Source organism: Panulirus ornatus, chromosome 2 (genome assembly GCF_036320965.1).
Source record: "Panulirus ornatus isolate Po-2019 chromosome 2, ASM3632096v1, whole genome shotgun sequence".
NCBI lineage: Eukaryota > Metazoa > Arthropoda > Malacostraca > Decapoda > Palinuridae > Panulirus > Panulirus ornatus.
This window is the reverse complement of record NC_092225.1, coordinates 21,966,985-21,986,898: the sequence shown is the minus strand read 5'-3', so window position 1 is coordinate 21,986,898 and position 19,914 is coordinate 21,966,985. Positions and strand designations below refer to the sequence as shown.

Here is a 19,914-nt window from a genome sequence, read left to right as displayed (position 1 = left end):
TGACCTACCAAATGCCAAAGTCTTCTTCCTAGATAACTTGGAGAATGAGGAGAAGAATGAGGAGATTGTTCCATAACCATGAAGTCTTGTCTTATCACAGCTTTGCCTACCTTCAATATTCTACGTTTTAATTCATCCATATCTTTCGTTGATTTGTCTATATCCCTCCAGTACTGACTCAGCCATTAACCCACACCCAGCAATAACCTTTCATTCTATATTGAGTATAAATGGTGTCTACCACATCGCGCTGATATATCCCTTGACCTCCTCCTGTTCTGTTCTTACCGTGAGCAGCAGACCTCAGTGTGACCCTGGCGTACATGACCACACACTCATCGTGCTCTAGGTATATACCAACTTCCTTGCGAGCTCTTCAACCTCAACAATACAGTGTATAGATATCTTATTTACCCCGCTTCTTTGGACTCTATATTGGGGAAGAGTCAACATTTTCCTCTTGCTAAACTTCTCACAGATTATCCCCATTTTTTATTGTTTTTTGTCCAGAAAGAAAGAAAGGACTAGCTAGTCTTTTTTTTTTTTCATTTACTTTACTACACCATCCCAGGGCTACGTTGTACATGGCCCTGGTTGTCACTTCCGCAAAAGCTTGCTCTCCACATTACTGACCTGTGGTGGTGTCTGCTCCCAGCCAGCCTCTAACTACGAGCCTTGATACACACATTCGTAAAAGACTTTCGTTATCAACGAACGAGAATAAGAAACACAAACCATATTAAAAAGAAAAAGAGAATCTTAATAAGTATAGTGTTCATCAAAAAACATCCTACTTTAGGTTAACCCACATGGCATCGCTGACTATCATTCCTACTTTATGATAATATTGAAAGAATAGAAATGCGTTTTCAAAACACCTTAGATCAATCATCATCACCCGTAAAAAAAAAAAACCATCGTTTTTACCCTCTCCCAAAAGCATCCTTTAACCTTACACCCTCGACACCTTCTGCCTTTGACCTGCCCCGTATGGGTCAGGTCAAAGGCCAGGATTAGGATGCCTCTTCAGTACACCTTCGATAAACCTATAATCACTTTCGTTCTCGATGCCTCAGTGTCCTTCAACCTAACGCTTTCAGGTTAGCTTAGGCATGTCTTCATTACATCCCTCGACACCACTTTCCCTTGACCATATCCTTACAGGCCAGTGCAGAAGAAAGGCTTAAAGTTCTGAGTATTGGAAAGGGAAAGGGTAAAAAAAAGTGAAATGAAGAAATGGAACAAAAGAATCAATACTTTCTTCATCTTACAAACATAAAGATGTTTCGTAAGTTCTGTGCCCGACCCATTCACACTGTGATAAAACTAACACCAAAATTATGATTGTGAACCAAAGACCGCGGTAACTGAGGTGTGCTAAACAGCACTGTAACTACAGGATTGGGTCTTACGAAGAGCTTGGCGGAGGATGAGAAGTTGGCAGTTGTGGAGAGGAATGACTGGCGGGCGCCAAGTTGTGGGTTTATATAGGCTTTGAGGAGGTGGGCGGGGTCTCCCTTGCGCTAGTTTCAGCGAATGAAGGATATGAAGTACCTTCACTGGGCGGGGTATTTCATCAAGCACCATGCTGATTGGTGAAAGTGTGAATGATATCACATGAGAACCCCTGTGATTGGTAGACTGATGAACGTGTGTCATTATATGAGGCTGAATAAAAATAGCCAAACAAAGACGATATTTGAAGTATATTTGTAATTACATATACTATACAGTCAGAACCATACATGTTTTCTTTCTTTGAAATTATATATATATATATATATATATATATATATATATATATATTTTTTTTTTTTTTCTTTTTTTTTTTATACTTTGTCGCTGTCTCCCGCGTCTGCGAGGTAGCGCAAGGAAACAGACGAAAGAAATGGCCCAACCCCCCCCCCCCCCCATACACATGTACATACACACGTCCACACACGCAAATATACATACCTACACAGCTTTCCATGGTTTACCCCAGACGCTTCACATGCCTTGCTTCAATCCACTGACAGCACGTCAACCCCTGTATACCACATGACTCCAATTCACTCTATTTCTTGCCCTCCTTTCACCCTCCTGCATGTTCAGGCCCCGATCACACAAAATCTTTTTCACTCCATCTTTCCACCTCCAATTTGGTCTCCCTCTTCTCCTCGTTCCCTCCACCTCCGACACATATATCCTCTTGGTCAATCTCTCCTCACTCATTCTCTCCATGTGCCCAAACCATTTCAAAACACCCTCTTCTGCTCTCTCAACCACGCTCTTTTTATTTCCACACATCTCTCTTACCCTTACGTTACTTACTCGATCAAACCACCTCACACCACACATTGTCCTCAAACATCTCATTTCCAGCACATCCATCCTCCTGCGCACATCTCTATCCATAGCCCACGCCTCGCAACCATACAACATTGTTGGAACCACTATTCCCTCAAACATACCCATTTTTGCTTTCCGAGATAATGTTCTCGACTTCCACACATTTTTCAAGGCTCCCAAAATTTTCGCCCCCTCCCCCACCCTATGATCCACTTCCGCTTCCATGGTTCCATCCGCTGACAGATCCACTCCCAGATATCTAAAACACTTCACTTCCTCCAGTTTTTCTCCATTCAAACTCACCTCCCAATTGACTTGACCCTCACCCCTACTGCACCTAATAACCTTGCTCTTATTCACATTTACTCTCAACTTTCTTCTTCCACACACTTTACCAAACTCAGTCACCAGCTTCTGCAGTTTCTCACATGAATCAGCCACCAGCGCTGTATCATCAGCGAACAACAACTGACTCACTTCCCAAGCTCTCTCATCCCCAACAGACTTCATACTTGCCCCTCTTTCCAGGACTCTTGCATTAACCTCCCTTACAACCCCATCCATAAACAAATTAAACAACCATGGAGACATCACACACCCCTGCCGCAAACCTACATTCACTGAGAACCAATCACTTTCCTCTCTTCCTACACGTACACATGCCTTACATCCTCGATAAAAACTTTTCACTGCTTCTAACAACTTGCCTCCCACACCATATATTCTTAATACCTTCCACAGAGCATCTCTCTCTCTCTCTCTCTCTCTCTCTCTCTCTCTCTCTCTATATATATATATATATATATATATATATATATATATATATATATATATATATATATATATATATATATATATATATATATATATATATATATCACATACTCACGTGAAGCACTCATATGAGTAAACCCACTAGAAAAATAAACACAGAAGCTTCAAGCTTTCGACTGTATTTTAAGCCATTTTTCAGAGATACAGATTGAACATGAAGAGGAGAATCCATACAACTGTATTTCATAGACGTGGAAAACGATGTATTCTCACGTATCACATGGATGAAATGAGAGGTCAACCTCGCGTTGTGTGAGTGAGAACAAGTCCTTGGATGATAACATGAGATAAGCAGGCGGTAAAGAACATGATTTTCACCGAAGGTGAATAGGACGTGGATGGAGAACACCTTTGAGTCTACCAGCGTCAGCTGGTTGCGCTCATGTTGCTGAAACCGAAATGCGACTCGCGTCTTGTGTCGATTTGTTCCACACTGATCTAAAGCTGTCCCGGAGAAACTCAAGACTCAGAACAGATAAACTGGAGACATAGCCACCCAGAAGAATCACAAACACCCCCTGGAATGTGAGAGAGAGAGAGGTTTGACTTCATTTAGCGGCCAACAAACATAGAAATAGCACTGGTAGTCGCTTCTAAATCCACATATGCTACACTTGATATTACATTTTGTTTAAGTAGAAGATGATGAACGTTCACGACAGCGCTATTACCCAGAGATTGCTCATAGAGAGGGGCGCTCTGACGGTCGTCTTGGTGGAGGCGTGACGACACAGATCAGCGTATGGTTCCTCCACATCCCTCCAGTGCAGGAATATCCCAGCCTCCGTCACCGCCATGATCCTGTTGGACAAAACACACACACACACACAAACACACACACACACACACACACACACACACACACACACACACACACACACATGCGTAAGTCTTCTATCGGTCGGTGTTGCGACGGAAAGCGAAACATAACACTCGAAGGAAACTTTGCTTCAGACGGACGTACCTCTTACTGAATGCTGGGATGATGGGGCTGCCCTTAGGAGCCACCATGGCCAATCTACTGGGTAGAAATTCCTCCTTAGAACCGTATAAGGAACACTGACCTGTAAAAGAGAATCAACTAAGAGAGTTTCGATTCTAAATTGGGTTCAAATATGAATCTGAAACCATTTTTGTTTTATCTTAATGATGCTTTTTGGTTTGGTTTTGATTCTGAAACTTAATCGTGGTCTCATTTCCAAGTTCACAATTTACGTTAGATATGTGGCTTGCATGTATTTACTTATTCTTACTCTAAGAGAAGGTGAATTTTACACTCGTGAGGCGAAATGGGAAGGTGTCCCACCTCTCCAACATTCTCTCCTACCTTACAGCTATTCAAACTTAAGCTTGCCGTCAGCAACCATAAATCTCATAATTCAGTTCATTCTATTCATTCACAACTCTCACATTATGTAGGAACTTCTTTCCGTCTCTTGTGACATGTTTCTTGCAAGAGTCTATGTTATGGTCTCTGGTTGTGCCATCTTCGAATCCTTCGATGCATTGTCCTCTGTCTACATTACCAGATCGGTTTACAAACCTGAAAAGTTTGTCACCAAGTCACCCCTTACTCATTTCTCTTCTACGGAAGACGATAGTACATGAACTTCTATCTCCTGAGCCCGTTTTATCTCTCTTAGGTTGTCTCTCTCTTCCTGATTATCTTTTCCAGTACCTTACAGACCCCATTCGTCAGGCAGACCCGTCTGTACTTCAATGCATTCTCATGGTCTTTTCTCCAATAGATCGATATGACACTTGCCCTCTTCCACTCCCTCGGCATTTTGACCTTTATTCATTGACATCTTGAACAGTATTTCAGGAAGTTTGTCAAGTATACCAGAACACACACACACACACACACACACACACACACACACACACACACATATATATATATATATATATATATATATATATATATATATATATATATATATATATATATATATATATATATATATATATATATACTGAGTACCTTCCTGAATGAAGTCCCTGGCCATGTTCATCGTCAGGCCCATGTTGCCCAGGACGAGGACGTGGTCGCCTCGCTTGACAAGAGTCTTGATGACCTCCGGGTACTGACTTATGGTCCTGTAGAGAATACGATCTTGCTCCTCCAAGTCGTGGACCTCGCTGAACACGCCAGACTCAACCGGACTGGAAATATAACTGTGTATTGAACAATGATGCTGACCCAAGGAAGACATTCTGCAGAGTAAGGAGAAGAGGTTAAGGTTAAAGGACGTTGGTAGTATAAGAATGAAATGCATATGACAGAGCATGAATTCGTTCATGTCACATGACTTTTCGAAGTGAGATTTTTTCATGTGGATATCTGATAGCACCTTAGAGTAGTCAGTTACTTTACATAGATCTTTCCAACTCAGTCATGAGCCACAAACACGAGCAAAGCCTACTCAGAAAATAATAATCAGTGACACGAGAACTACATTCTCTCGCTTCCTGTAAGATATGAAAATCTTACCCATGGTATACGGTCGGGGAAGAACCTGTGGATACAGATCCTCCAGTCTCATAAGGTATCTAGCCCCGTATAGGGTGTCCAAGACTACGACATTACGATGTTACATACCCGTAGATACTGCACTTAGGCCGAAGCAGCGTCCCGTATAGGGTGTCCAAGACTACGACATTACGATGTTACATACCCGTAGATACTGCACGTTGGCCGAAGCAGCGTGCCATATCATGATGGCACTTGGGTCGTCCAACACATCCCTGAGGGTGTGGTAAGGTTGAGGGATGTGCCTCACTGCCAGGAGGGACATGAGGTTACCGGCGTAGCTTCGGGTTAACACCAGCGTCATCATCATCCACACCCCCAACACCAGTCGCTCCCACGACCACCAGTCCGCTGGCACCGAGATGTCTGCCAGAGACAATATATCACTGAGAAACTATTTTCCGTGCTTGCTTCATTCCCAACAAAAAAGAAAAAGAAAGACAGAATCTCTTTGATCATGTTTAGCATTTTTATTGCATTATTTTTATTCAGGAAACCTATAATGCTGAGCCAAATCAATCCCTTACAAAGTTCAGCTATTTACAGGTCTGCCTTAATCATCGTTTTCTATACATTTCAGTAGCACACACCCTCTCATTTCTCTCAGTATCTTGATCAATACTTAACTCGAAAGAACGTGATCGGTCATCATTTCGTTCAGAGGTTTCTTCTTTCATCATGTTTGTATCAATATCAAAACAAGTTTCCATTTGATCTCAACTCACATATTTCAGTACAAATGAGCAGGATTCACTCTTCTGGCAATTTTGTTTTAAATTCAAACAGGCAACTACGATCTGAATCACACACATTTCCTATCAAACAACGTAACAAGAACCTCTCTTCCTCTCTTCCTCTCTTTTCTCTTCAAGTCATAGTCACTGAGAGTTAGATTATTCATCTTTCCTTCTCCTTCCACCTTCCACCATAAAGCCTTAGTTTCGAACTACTAAACTCCATTTCCCAATTTCAGTTACCAGAGAAATTGTTGAATTCTGTATAACATCCACGATTCTGTCTCCTCCTCGAGTCCTCTTGACTCATTTGGTGCTTCCAGTTCTTTGCCTTCTGACTGTATTCTTTGCTTTTCTCCCACTCTACCTTAGGTCTATCACATTTGATGAATGCCCGCCTGAATACCAAACTTATTTCTTATCTTCCTCTGTGCTCTTAATTCATGTTTAACTCACCCTGTTGCACTAAGACTCGACCGAAAGCGAAGGTCTCTTCTACGAGGCGTTCTTTATCAGAGGCCTTCAGGGAGAGACATGAAGACAGTAGAGCCACTGTGATTGGCATCACCAGCAGCGACGTCAGGATGGCCCACCACACCGGGGGCGCCAGGGGCAAGAGGAAGCCCCACGGGTCCACCTCTGGTCGCCCTCGGGCACCCAGCATCCTGGAGTAAGCTATCAGTATTGGCCAAGTGAAGTCAACCACCTCAGCACGGGCGGCCGATATGGTGAAAGGACCAACGCCAATATCCACTTCCTACACAGGAAGAAAGATATTTAGCCACACATTTTTGCTCATCAGTTTTTATCAAAAGTGAAAACAAAGACGTGAATTATATCTAAGAACGGGAGTACTACTCTCTAATGACAGAAATGTGACTGTGTCTGATTTCTTACGGATGCTTATCACGACCTACGTAAACTATCAAATCAGCTCCACGTATCTGGTGATTCATCTCCAATCACGTGAGAATGTAAGCGTATTTGATGGTGTCTTTGCTTCTTGTTCCGGCAAATTACTAAGCCTTATATCAGTGACGAGAAATTACCATTTGTTCTATCACTGTGAGGAGGCGAAGGTTCTGGGAGCGCTGAAGAATTGGGGATGTCATGATGAAGTGAAAATAATTCTTAGCGATTGGGACCTGAACATGCAGGAAGGTGAAAGACGTGCGTGGGATCGAGTGAATTGGAACAATGCGGTATACTGGGATCGGCTTACTGTCAGTGGACTGGACCAGGGCACGTGAAACGTTCGGGGTAAACCATGGAAAGGTTTTTGGGCCTGGCTGTGGATAGGGAGCTGTGTGCTTTTGGGTGCATTACACATGACAGCTAGAGAATAGATGTGCGCGGTTGTGGCCTTTCTTCGCGTGTTCGAGACATACCTCCCTGCTCACCATACCGATCATGCCAGACCAAGATCCGTCATCCTTCTGCAGGCCGTACGCCCTGTCAGGGGATTGCACGTATTCGTACCTGACAAGCAAGATATAAGATATATGATGACAAATGAATGCTATGTTACCTTGAAAGCTCATAGATTGATCTAAAGAGGAGGGCAATATCGTAATGGAGAGGTACCACTGAAATGAAAAGAAGAAGGCCAGTACCATGATGGAGAGGAAATGTTGAAAGCAATACAGTAAAATACAAGAGGAGATAAATAGTCCCAGATTCAAGAAAGGCTATGGCACAGAAGATGGGAATCAAGCATCACTATTTCCTTGGGAATTAGCATAGATGTTGGAATGAAAACAAAGGGCGATAGAAGTGACATTGACGATGGCGTAGCATACGGTGTGCCTTTGACACAATGTGTAGTCATTTACTCAAGGGATGCATGGCCAAGCATGGCCAGAAGCATCAATGAACAAACAGACGATTTAGGATGCCAGAGCATATGTAATGTGCTACTTGTCCACATGGGTAGAATGAAACTTACCAAGGTGGCAAGGAGATGAAGTGATTCATAAAGGATTAAACAAACGAGAGGAAAAAGAAAAAGGCCTTGAGGAGAAGTGACCAATGACTGTTGTAACGTGTTTCATAAGCTGGGGAAACTACCACAGGTGATGATGGAATGTAGGGGATTGAGGAAGCCAGCCGACAGCAGGGAAGAGCAGTGTGCGGCGTCCAGCGAGGTGATGAAGTGGCCTGCGGGTATATAGCATCTTATCTTTGTATCTCACTCAGTGTCTCTGAAGAAAGCTCCTACACAAGCCAAAATGTTAGAGAAATAAAGTTCAAAAAACCTCTCTCTCACCTGTGTATATATATATATAGCCAAGTTACACATACGTAGTGATAAGTTCAAACCTCTCACCTCTGTTTATATATATATATATATATATATATAGCAAGTATATATATAGTATATATATACTATAGAAACTATATATATATATATATATATATATATATATATATATATATATATATATATATATATATATATATATATATTATATATAGCCAAGTCACACATACTTATAGTTGATAAATTCAAATACATGTAAAGTTCTGGAGATGTGGCATGATAGGTGGTAAACTTTGAGACCAACTTACGAAAAATTCATGGCAGTGGCTAGGTAATCCATCATCTTAGGAATGGGCCCCGTGAAGGTAAACTGCTGCTCTTCGTCGGAATCAGTATCGCTTATGATCTTCATCTTATTTATGGGGTTCATCTCCGACACCGCCACTAGAGTCGGACCGTGGCGGAATCTGAGAAAGTAATGAATTATATAAACCAAATGATTTGCTTTCCTCATGTCCTCGTTACTCTGATATTCGATTCACAATCTCGGTCCGCATAACCTGAACACATCCTTCAACAAAAGGGCAGTTTATTGACAGACTCTTTCCTCAATCGTTGCTTGTGTGCCTCCAAGAATAACTTGATAAGGTATAGAAATGACATATATGTACATATCTTTTCTTCTTGTTCTTTTAGATCAGAATGAAATTCAATGATTTTGAGCAACATGAATTCATTAGCTGAGAATGCAGCCAGGCTAAAAAAGAGTCACGAGTTATGGAATGACGACATACCAACATTCCCTCTCAACTTACTTAGAAATCTTGTCAGGGAAGAGCGAGAGGTGAGTCGAGTGAACGAGGCCACGATGAGGTGTCCACAAGGCAATGTGTAGCACTGGGTCCTCCTCCCTGTGGCTATAGGGCAAGCGGACGTACACATCATATCTGCTGGGAAGAGGAGACACTCACTGCTCTCCTCTGCCGTACTTTTTTTGGTTCTCTATATCTTAAAAGAATGATTAATCTCGCGTAGCCTAATACTCCTCATGAGCTGTGATTCATATCTGATCTTCATATCCAGTACTTTAATACACATCCTATCACCTGGCGTATTCCGTGGCGTTGTTCGCGATAGCCAGCATGGAATTAGTCCTGGAAAGGGTTTTGTGGAGGAACTGTAGTTCCTGGAGTGGCAGGCGGGTGACGACGAGGAGCCTGGTCGACCACACCAGAAAGCGGCCCTTGAGGGACCACTCGGCGAAGGCGGCGAGGAAGGCTGGGTCGTCGCTCACTACCACCACCGTCACACACCACGACAACTGACGAAGCTGTGGACGAGAGAATATCAGTAGAACAACGACCCACCTCTCTGCTTGTGTGATCATCTTAACCCTATTCTTAAACATGAACCGTCCGCCCACTAATGCAGAAGAGATAACCACCATTCGATTAATGAACGACTCTCCTCTCTCACTGAAAATGTTAAGAATGATTCTCGCTATCCAGCGGCTATCTAGCCTCAGGGAGGGACGCAAGACTATAGCACTCAAACACCTGCAGGAGTCTGGCATGACCTACCAGCAATGCCGAGTCGACCACTTGGGAGAACGTGGCTTGCGTGAGGAAGGCGTCTTGACCGTCCATCGCCACCCTAAACACTCCCACTCCCAGCGAGGACCACGACTGATCCGCGGACTGAAATGAGACCACTAGTGTTGATGATGTAGACACCCGGTACGCATTTACTGTAAGCAGTCCAAAGGTACAAGTGATGCAGGATGAAAAATAGGAGAGTAAATGTCTTTATCATAATTACAAATGATATTCAAAACTTTATCGCTACATACCACCGGTGTAGATGACGTATTGCCATCTGTAAACAGGATGGTAGAACAATGAGGGTGGGGCGCTGCTGTTAACACGGTGTGTATCACCCTGGCTGCTGCAGAAGCAGTATGGTCTTGACCTGCAAGCAACACATAAGCATAAAGACTCAGAAAACAGAGAAGCACCATCATGGACTAAGGTGGGAAAGGCCATACGTAGTCACTTGCAAGACAGCCATCATGGAACAGTTATTCCAGACTGGTCTGTGAAAGTGTTGCTTTTTACAGAGAGAGAGAGAGAGAGAGAGAGAGAGAGAGAGAGAGAGAGAGAGAGAGAGAGAGAGAATATCCCTGCCACTATCTGACATAAGCTCTCATAGCCAAATAAAACAAAAAAAAAAAAGGAAAGATAGAAACCACATCCACTGGGTTTCAGTGGCGTTACCAGAAACCTAAGACGAGGAGTGACTTGCCCTGTAGTGGTCGAGGCAGCAGCCCTGCCTCACAGAGGACACTGGAACTCCAGACGAACGACAGCAGAAGCGTTGGGCACTTCATCCCTCCAGACAACAAGAACCTAGTGGGAGGAAGAAGGAGGAGTCCATACACAGTGACTCAATAGTAACTGAGACGTGAATGCTTCGAGATAGAATATAGCTATGTTCTTACATAACCCTGGATGAATACCGAAATAGCGAACCCTGTTGAAGGGGTGGAAGACCTACGTCGGGTGTGGGCTGACTTCCCACTAACTCCAAGAGAATCAGAGGTAAACTGAAATGGATGTCTGATACTTCCTTCATAACTGACCCTGATCATCAGCATTACTGAGACGTCAGGTCCAAGCGAATCAACTAAGTGTTCTCACTTGATATAAGTTGATCATATAAGATCATATATGATTACTGAGGCAGATTTCTAACCACATATCTCGTACATTAACGTACCATCCGCCTCTTGTCACCACTCGGTATATGTCATACTTCACGTACGTCAGTATTGACATCTTTTATGTCAATGTGTTGCAAAAGGTTTTCCTCTCTTAGCTATGGAGCTAGATTGGGGAGATGATCCTTAATTTCAGACGTAACTCTAAAACTTTATTTTTCTTTTCCTTTTTCAGCAACATCCGCTCCATCCTGACGTTTCCCTTTGATGTCTCAAGTTTATTTTCTACAAGCATGTTCACGTCATTTACCCTATCAGTTTGTTTATTGGTCAATGAGTTCCTTATGCCATACATTCTTAAACACCAGGTGCTTCTTCGTCAGTATAAACATTACAAAATGTTCATCTTTGATCAGCAACTGATATATCACTGGGCTAATACAAACAACATTATTTTCATAATGAATTTTAAGTATAAATTTTCTAAGATTTGTTTCGAGTACAAAAGATAAAACAAAACTAACCACTGACAAAATGAATCATTTTAGACTTACTCTTCTTCTTCTTCTTCGTTTTCTTTTTCTTCCTTTTCCTCCTCTTCTTCGTTCCTCTTCCTCCGTTCGGGGCTGAGGCCATGCAGTGCTATCATCTCCCTTCTCCTCCTCCATGTTTGGAGAGGTATAGAGTAAATCAAACTTGCGTGCTATATATGCCTGTGTTCCCTCTACCACCTGATGCATGAGAGTCACATATTGCTCCAGAGTTTGAAAGAATCTCTCCAGCTCTTCGTTTCTCTTCATCCTCTCCTTTTCTCTCTCTCTTCAAGAAGGTTGGCGATTATCTCTAGTCTTGTCGATATATTGTTGACTCCACCTGCCCCAGCTTCGGCAGTGGATTTAGACTGTACGACTTTGGGGAACTGGGCCACCGTTGTTAAGGCTTCACTTCCGTTCATGGGATTATTGTCCTTGGAACAGCCCCTCTGCATGGCTAGGGTATTGCCCACAGAGGCCGTGGAACACAGCGAAGGATTTCTGATTCGAGAATCGTCTGTTTCCTTAGTTGCAGTCCCATTTCCCGCTGGCGTAGAGGTCAGATTGGTACGAGTCTCCACTGGAGCGGGGGGACCACTGCTATTGTAAGTTTCCTCCAGTTCCTTCATGTAGGTTTTATGCCACTCACTGTAGGGAATGGCGCCAGGAATATCATCGCCGAGGTAGTGGTCCCAGCACTCATAAAGCCGGTTCAGACGGGCTATGTCAGTGCGAGAGAGATTGTGTCTCATCTCAGGCTCAAATGGGTACTGTGCACTACTGCTGGCATCATACGGTACGCCCAGGGTCATGAGGAAGGAGTGGTGGCCTTCCGTCTCCTCGATCTCCTGCAGACTCACATTGGTGAGGTTGATTCTGATCAAGTGGTCGCTGTCAGGGGGCGTCTGGAAGCCAGCTTGAGTTAACTCCCGGATAAGTAAAGCCTGTTGTTCGTGGTAGACCGAATCCAGATATAATGTCCGCATGACCTGACTCCTTAGGCCAATGCGTGGGTCATTTCTCGGGGCGTCGGGTTTCACCTCCAGCTCCAGATAACTGACTCCAGAGTCGTTTATATGATTGATGCAGGTCATCCCGTTCGCATACTCGACAAGCCCATAGAAAAACTACTTCTGTTGACTTCGAAGGATAGTCCAGCTGACATCTTTTTCGTCTTCCTTTTTCAGTGTCTCAGGAGTTGTCGTACTGTTGGCAGGGGTGGAGTTGGTTTGCTAAATGGCAACATAGCTCCCCGGCCTTGGTTCCTGTAGAGGTGTTGTGCCATTTACTCTGAGGATGTTAGTTGAGCTTGGGGTTTGCACATTTCTGAGCTCTGTCGCTCTTGATTTCACATGGAGTTTCTCCTGGTCGCTCATCTTCCGAAGAAGCTTCATATACCCTTTCCTCCCATATGGATTCTCTTCGAGCTCTCGACAAACGGCGCTGATCCCCTCCCTGTCACTATTATAGTCCCCGTTCTTCCCCTGGGTCTAGTCGAGCTCTTGACACAAGACTTTGAGTGCCCCAATGACCACTTCTACTTCCTTACTTACTTCCTCCTGCTGGGATTTGGCGTCGCATTTACCTGTACACTGTGTCGAGGTCTTCTCAAATACCTCCTTAGGATCCGTAGTCTCCATCGGCCCGTCGCCGATCCACGACATGGAGAAGCTGGTTCCAGGGCACTGCACCTGGAAGGCATACTCCTCCTTGTCGACGTTAACCCTCTTGAAGGTGGACTGAGGCTTCAGGAGACGACTCAACTCCCTCTCCGTCATGTAGGCAGTGGCAGGCAGCTCCCCCTCACGGACGGGGATGGAGATCGTGCATTCGTGTGGGTTAAGGGCGTCGACACCCGCTGGGCGGGGCGTCGCGGCCTGGAACCCATCCACGAGGCGGGAGTGAATCGCCCAAAGCACCAGCAGCTGAACTCCACGTCTGAGTTGCATTGATGTAATCAGTTCGGGGAAAAGAATTTTTGTCTCAGAAGTAGTGATGATGTAGGTGGAAGTGTCTGGCAGTAGCTGGAGAGATAGGTGGTAGCTGTGTGGGTTTCGGGGAGTAGCAAGAATGTCGGACAGTAGCTAGGATGATGGGCAGTAGCTGGGGGTGTGTGGCAGTATCTGGTATGTCGGACTATAAGATATCGGGCAGTACCTGGGGGTCTGGGGTAGTAACCGAGGTGTTGGACAGTAGTTAAGATGTCAAGCAGTATCTTGGATGTTTAGCAATAGTTTGGATGTCGGAGAGAGTAGCTGGGGTGTGCGGCAGTAGCTGGGATGTTGGACAGTAGTTAAGATGCCTAGCTGGAGTGTGTGGCAGTAGCTGGGATGTTAGACAGTAGGCGGGGTGTGTGGCAGTAGCTGGGATGTTGGACAGTAGTTAGGATGTTAGGCAGTAGCTGGGATGTTGGACAGTAGTTAGGATGTGACATATCATGTTATCTTTATCTGTTTTACATCCATCAGGTCCTTAAAGCCTTGCAAATCCTAGGTTGAACTTAATGGTTCCCATCATGGTACTGTAAAAAAAAAAAAGAAAAGAAAAATGGTGGGGTACAGTAACAGTCTTCACATTCTCAAAATTTCTTTTATTGTTTCATATAAACTTTCGCACCTATGATCTAATGTTCATGCAGTGGATCTAAGATCCCCTTATACTATTCTTGTCTCTTGTTACTAATATTGAGATTTTCCATCTGAGCCGACACTGCAGGAGAGTAGACTACAGGTGCGAGGCAGCGAGTGAGCGAGTGAGTGAGTGAGTAACTGAGGAGTAGTATCTCCTCCCCAATAGACGACGGTATAGGATGCTAGGGATCCAACACCATGGGATGCAAGACGGATGTACATCACCATAACACAACACAGAAGGGACGAGTTTGAAAGGATTTCCAACGTGAGATTCTTCAACTTGACTCACCACCGCTCCCTCCCTCTCTCTCTCTCCCTCATAACCTGTAGGTGGCAGTAAGTAATGCTCTGCAAATATCCCCATGGCGTTGCCAGCGTTTTATCCACCTGTACACGGTGGTTCGACAGGAGCCAATCTCTGCCGCTATATCTCGTACAGGGACGCCTCTCAGCCACATCTGCACCATCTTGGCACGGACATCTAAGGGTGTTCTTTGGTGCACGCTTCGACGACCCATGATCCCTGTGTAGAATGGAAGGTAACGATTCGTCTTCAAGGACAAAATACACACACACACACACACACACAGTCACAACACCCTGACACCACAGCGACAACGCCAAGCTTGCAGAACGACATTGCACAACTTGGATAATCACTCGCCCAGAACAGACTTGTCTACATCTCCACAAAAGTCTTCAGTCCCTCTTTGAACCCCAGAAAGACATGAATCCAGCTCACATCCTCTAGTCGCCGTGATTGGACCATCTCTCCACACAGAGCAAAACACCGACCATTCAAGGCATCACGTACAACTAACACACACACACACACACACACACACACACATTACATATTATGACCTGTGGTCCTCGACTGGTGGACGTACCTAACTACCTGGGTGCTGCAGTGGACGACTCATGTGGATACAAGGGATTCTTTCAGTTGCTTTTGAGTAACTCCTTATGAATCAAAGTAGAATTTCAGTACCTTCCTAAACGAAGGGAAGAGAGGTCACCTCTGCAAGACTCCTCGTCAGCACTAGGTACACACGACGAATGGTTCAGGGTTTGCTGAGTTCGCTGTATATAACTGTGAGGCGAGACACATCTGACATTTCCTTCGTTGATGCATCAAAATCAATCCACCGTAACGCAAGCGCCGTTTTCCTTCACTACAAAGCATTTGTTTATTTCTTTTCTTCTTCTTTTATACATACATACACACACATATATATATATATATATATATATATATATATATATATATATATATATATATATATATATATATATATATATATATATATTTATCCCTGGGGATAGGGGAGAAAGAATACTTCCCACGTATTCCCTGCGTGTCGTAGAAGGCGACTAAAAGGGGAGGGAGCGGGGGGCTGGAAATCCTCCCCTCTCACTTTTTTTTTTTTTTTTTTTTTTTTTTTTTTTTTTTTTTTTAAAAGAGGGAACAGAGAAGGGGCCCAGGTGAGGATATTCCCTCAAGGGCCTAGTCCTCTGTTCTCAACGCTACCTCGCTAATGCGGGAAATGGCGAATAGTATGAAAGAAAAAAGATATATATATATATATAATCGTTGACATGTTCACTCCCAGATATCTAAAACATTTTACTACTTTCGAGTTTCAGCATTCAAACACACACACTCCAACTAACCTGTCCCTCGACCCAACCAAACCGAATATCTTTCCTTTTATTTACATTGACTCTCAACTTCCTCCTTTCACACACTATTCCAAACTAGGTCACCACCTTCTGCAGTTCGCCAGGTTCTGTGGTTCCTCACTCTAATCTGTCATCAGTGCTGTATCATGAGCAAACAACAACTAACTCACTTCCCAGGTCCTCTCATCCCTAACAGACTGCATACTCCCTAACCATCCCATCCATGAACAAACTGAATAACCAGGTGACATCATATACCCATCCTGCAGACCAAACTTCACTTTGAACCATTCATTCTCCTCTCTTCCTACTCGTACACACGCCTTACACTCTCTGAAATAAACTTCTCACTGCTTCTACCGTATATTCTTAAGAACTTCCACAAAGCACCTCTATCATCCCTATTAACATGCTTACTCTAGATCCATAAATGCTACATACAAATCCATCTGTCTCTATTTCTCACACACATTCTATAAAGCAAAAACCCGGTTCACACATCCTTCACCGCCTCTGAAACCACACTGTTCCTCCCCAATCTGAGGCTCTGTACGTGCCTTCACCCTCTCAGTCAATACCCTCTCCCACAGAACATGCCAGGTATAGTCAACGAACTTATACCTCTGTAGTTTGAACACTTATCTTTAACCATCTTGCCTTTATACAATTACACTATATATATATGCATTCCCCCAATCCTCAGGCATTTTACCCTGATCCATATATACATTTAGAATATACCAACCAATCAACTCGTTTCTTAAAGAATTCATCTGCAGTACCATCCCTCCAGCCGCCTTGCCTCATTTCATCCTCCTCTCTCTTCACCAAACCACTCTCCATGATCTATCACTTCGCATGCCACCCGACCCAAACACCCTACATCTGCCACTTTATCGTCAAACACATTCAACAGTCCTTCAAAATACTCACTCCTTATCTTCCCTACTTCATCACTACCTGTTACCACTTCCTATTTTTTCACTCTACCATTTCCCGCGTTAGCGAGGTAGCGTTAAGAACAGAGGACTGAGCCTTTGAGGGAATATCCTCACTTGGCCCCCTTCTCTGTTCCTCTTTTGGGAAAAAAAAAATGGTTCTATGGATTAAACATCACTAAAGTTAGGAATGGTTCTAACATGTAAGGATCATCGCATCTTCTCTGCCAATCCAATCTTCGCTAGACCCTCGATACCATATTGGCACCTGACTGGCTGAAAGTCATCTTCACTACTCCCCCACACCTCCCTCATGATCACTACACTAGACACTATTACTTGCCTTGCTTGGGTGAGGTCAAAGATGTTACCCCGGCGTTCTGACTCGCAAAAAAACATAGGGATCCCATACGCTTTTTTGTTTCATTTTGTCTTCCGTATTTTGTCTTCGTGCCATATCAAATAATCTACAGCATCATGAAATATACTACACTGATATTTTGCTTCGTGGTATCGCTCGTCGCCACCCTCGTCCACCCGACGGAGTCCAAGACGAACTGGAAGTCCAAGGACCTCCTGGCTGACGCGAAGGGCCGCTCCCGGCCGGCTGCTAAGATGCTGAAGAAACGGTGGCCCAACAACACCGTGCATATCAGATTTGTGGCCGACTTCCCCGAAAAGTATCGCAGGCAAGTGCGCGCCGCTATGGCCGCTCTCAACGACTTGACTTGCTTGACGATCAAAGAGGCTCCTAACCCTAAGACCTACGCCATCAAGGTAGACTGGAAGGAAAGGGCATGTTTTGCTTTCAGAGGGTATGCCAAATTTGCCAAGGGAATGCAGATTATCAACCTGCATCCCATATGTTTCGGGGACAGGTTGGGGACCGTCATTCACGAGTTGATTCATGCCATCGCCTTCGACCACCAGCACGTCAGGGTAGACCGTGATAAGTACCTGACAATCCACAAGGATCGAATTAGCAAGGAGAACTTCTCCAACTTCAAGAGGTCGAGTGGGAAGTATGATTTCCTCTGGACCTTAGGTCTGCCATACGATTTCAACAGCGTGATGCATTATGGGGTCAAATCCTTCAGCACAGGTAAAGAAAACACGATAACTCTAAAGCAGAAGTTCCCTGGCGAAGTGGGGCAGAAAAGTGGGCCCTCTCGCTCCGACATAGCCGCCATCAATCGCTTATATGAATGTCGAAACCATTACTTGGGTGAGGACATCCCAGGCGCTCTCCGATACAAGCATTTCCACGCAGCTTACCTGGCCAAGAAACCAAAGGTTTCAAGTGCCCTTCGAAAATGGCGTAAAAAAATTAAGACCTGATGACCAGGTCTGATTCTATTTCTTTGTCTGTTCTTTTCACGAATAACGTACTCAGCGCAACCAATACACACACATATACCTTCATTCGATCTCAATGATGAAATAGAAAAAAGAATTACTGTAACTGATGCATTACAAAGGCATACTCAGTCACTGTGTAGGTAGGCAATGTTTTTGTCATGGTATCTTGAACATTAGGACAGAAATAAACAGACATCGAGGTGAAGCACAATACTCCACCATCACATGTAAGAGAGAAATCGTCAGTGAATTAACACCTGAGCGATGTTGAGCACGAAAATCCCATCATGGACGAGGAAAGAACGGGTTTTGAAAAGTGAGGAGGGAGATACAAGTCAAAATCTACTATAAACAAACTGGTTTATTCAGAGCTCCTAACGATAAAGATTTATTCGAGGAAGGAAGCTAACATAAGTTTACATGAGAAAGACAGACAGCAGGAGGCCTGATTGGTCCACGACTGGGTTGTCTACTAAAAGAAAAAAAAAAAAAATCTGCTCAGTGGTTTTTTAAACTATCACTAACTCCCTGATGCTACACATTAGCCTTCTAGTGTCCCCGTTACCGCAGTCGTTTATACAGTCTATTTCTGGCATTTTTCTCATAGTTTACCTGAATTTATAGAATATTTATCTAAACGACTTTGAGGGTGTTTATAGTCTTAGTATTCACAATGTCTGACGGTAAGTTAATCCAGTGTTCAACACACCTAGAGGGAAAAGCTTTTTCCCACGTCCGTCCTATATCAATTAGCTTTGAATTTTATTCCATTTATGGACCATCGAGTGGTAAAAATGTTTAACGCTTTGTATCATTTCTTTATTCATCTAGGATTTTTTTTTTTCTTTTTTGGGTGAGGAGGTTACATTGTTTAGCTGCTCCACATATTATAATAGTAAGGATTTTTTTTTTTTTTTCATTTAGGTATGTATCTGCTTTCTGTCAGTCTTATTCATATATCTACCTCTCTGTGTACATGTGTAAGCATCGTTGTCTGTCTGCATATTCCTTTATCTGTATAAATGTTTCTAAAAGTCTCTTTCTACCCAATGTGCCTATCCTTTTCTATACATAGTATATGCTTATCCTTCCGTATACATAGCATATGCTTATCCTTCCGTATACATATGTCTCATCTCTGTATCTATCCTTTGTCTACGCTCTCCATGCTCTGTTCCCGTATGGTAACTTATCCGTCTCTTTATTTTCATATCCTCTGCCTCTTTTCAATGGTTCCATGCACTAGTTCTTACTAGAACTGGGAATGATAATGACTTGTTGAGGAGCATTTTATCTTTAATGCAATCTCATCTTTACTACACTCTCGACACCGCAGGTCTTTGATGTCAAGCTTGCAGGT

The 19,914-nt window shown here is 43.6% G+C and overlaps 2 protein-coding genes across 2 annotated transcripts; one reads left to right on the top strand and one right to left on the bottom strand.

The window, feature by feature from the left end:
• Positions 1-3,229: 3,229 nt before the first annotated feature.
• On the bottom strand, positions 3,230-15,092 carry LOC139752075 (uncharacterized). Its single transcript, XM_071667926.1, is given in 17 exon segments — positions 3,230-3,559; positions 3,561-3,683; positions 3,837-3,966; positions 4,130-4,229; positions 5,150-5,331; positions 5,827-6,064; positions 6,889-7,189; positions 7,821-7,911; positions 9,001-9,159; positions 9,508-9,639; positions 9,799-10,022; positions 10,269-10,295; positions 10,297-10,389; positions 10,542-10,660; positions 12,282-13,047; positions 13,495-13,984; positions 14,899-15,092. Coding segments are annotated over 17 exon segments (3,699 nt in total).
• A 2,563-nt stretch (positions 15,093-17,655) lies between these two features.
• Positions 17,656-18,568, top strand: LOC139752679 (seminal metalloprotease 1-like). Its single transcript, XM_071668462.1, has one exon. It carries the CDS (start codon positions 17,673-17,675, stop codon positions 18,531-18,533), a length of 861 nt encoding a protein of 286 aa, XP_071524563.1. The 5' UTR covers positions 17,656-17,672; the 3' UTR covers positions 18,534-18,568.
• Positions 18,569-19,914: the final 1,346 nt, after the last annotated feature.

Bases quoted from the DNA above. Each gene is read 5' to 3' on its own strand.
- LOC139752679 (XM_071668462.1), top strand. From the start codon at position 17,673: ATGAAATATACTACACTGATATTTTGCTTCGTGGTATCGCTCGTCGCC.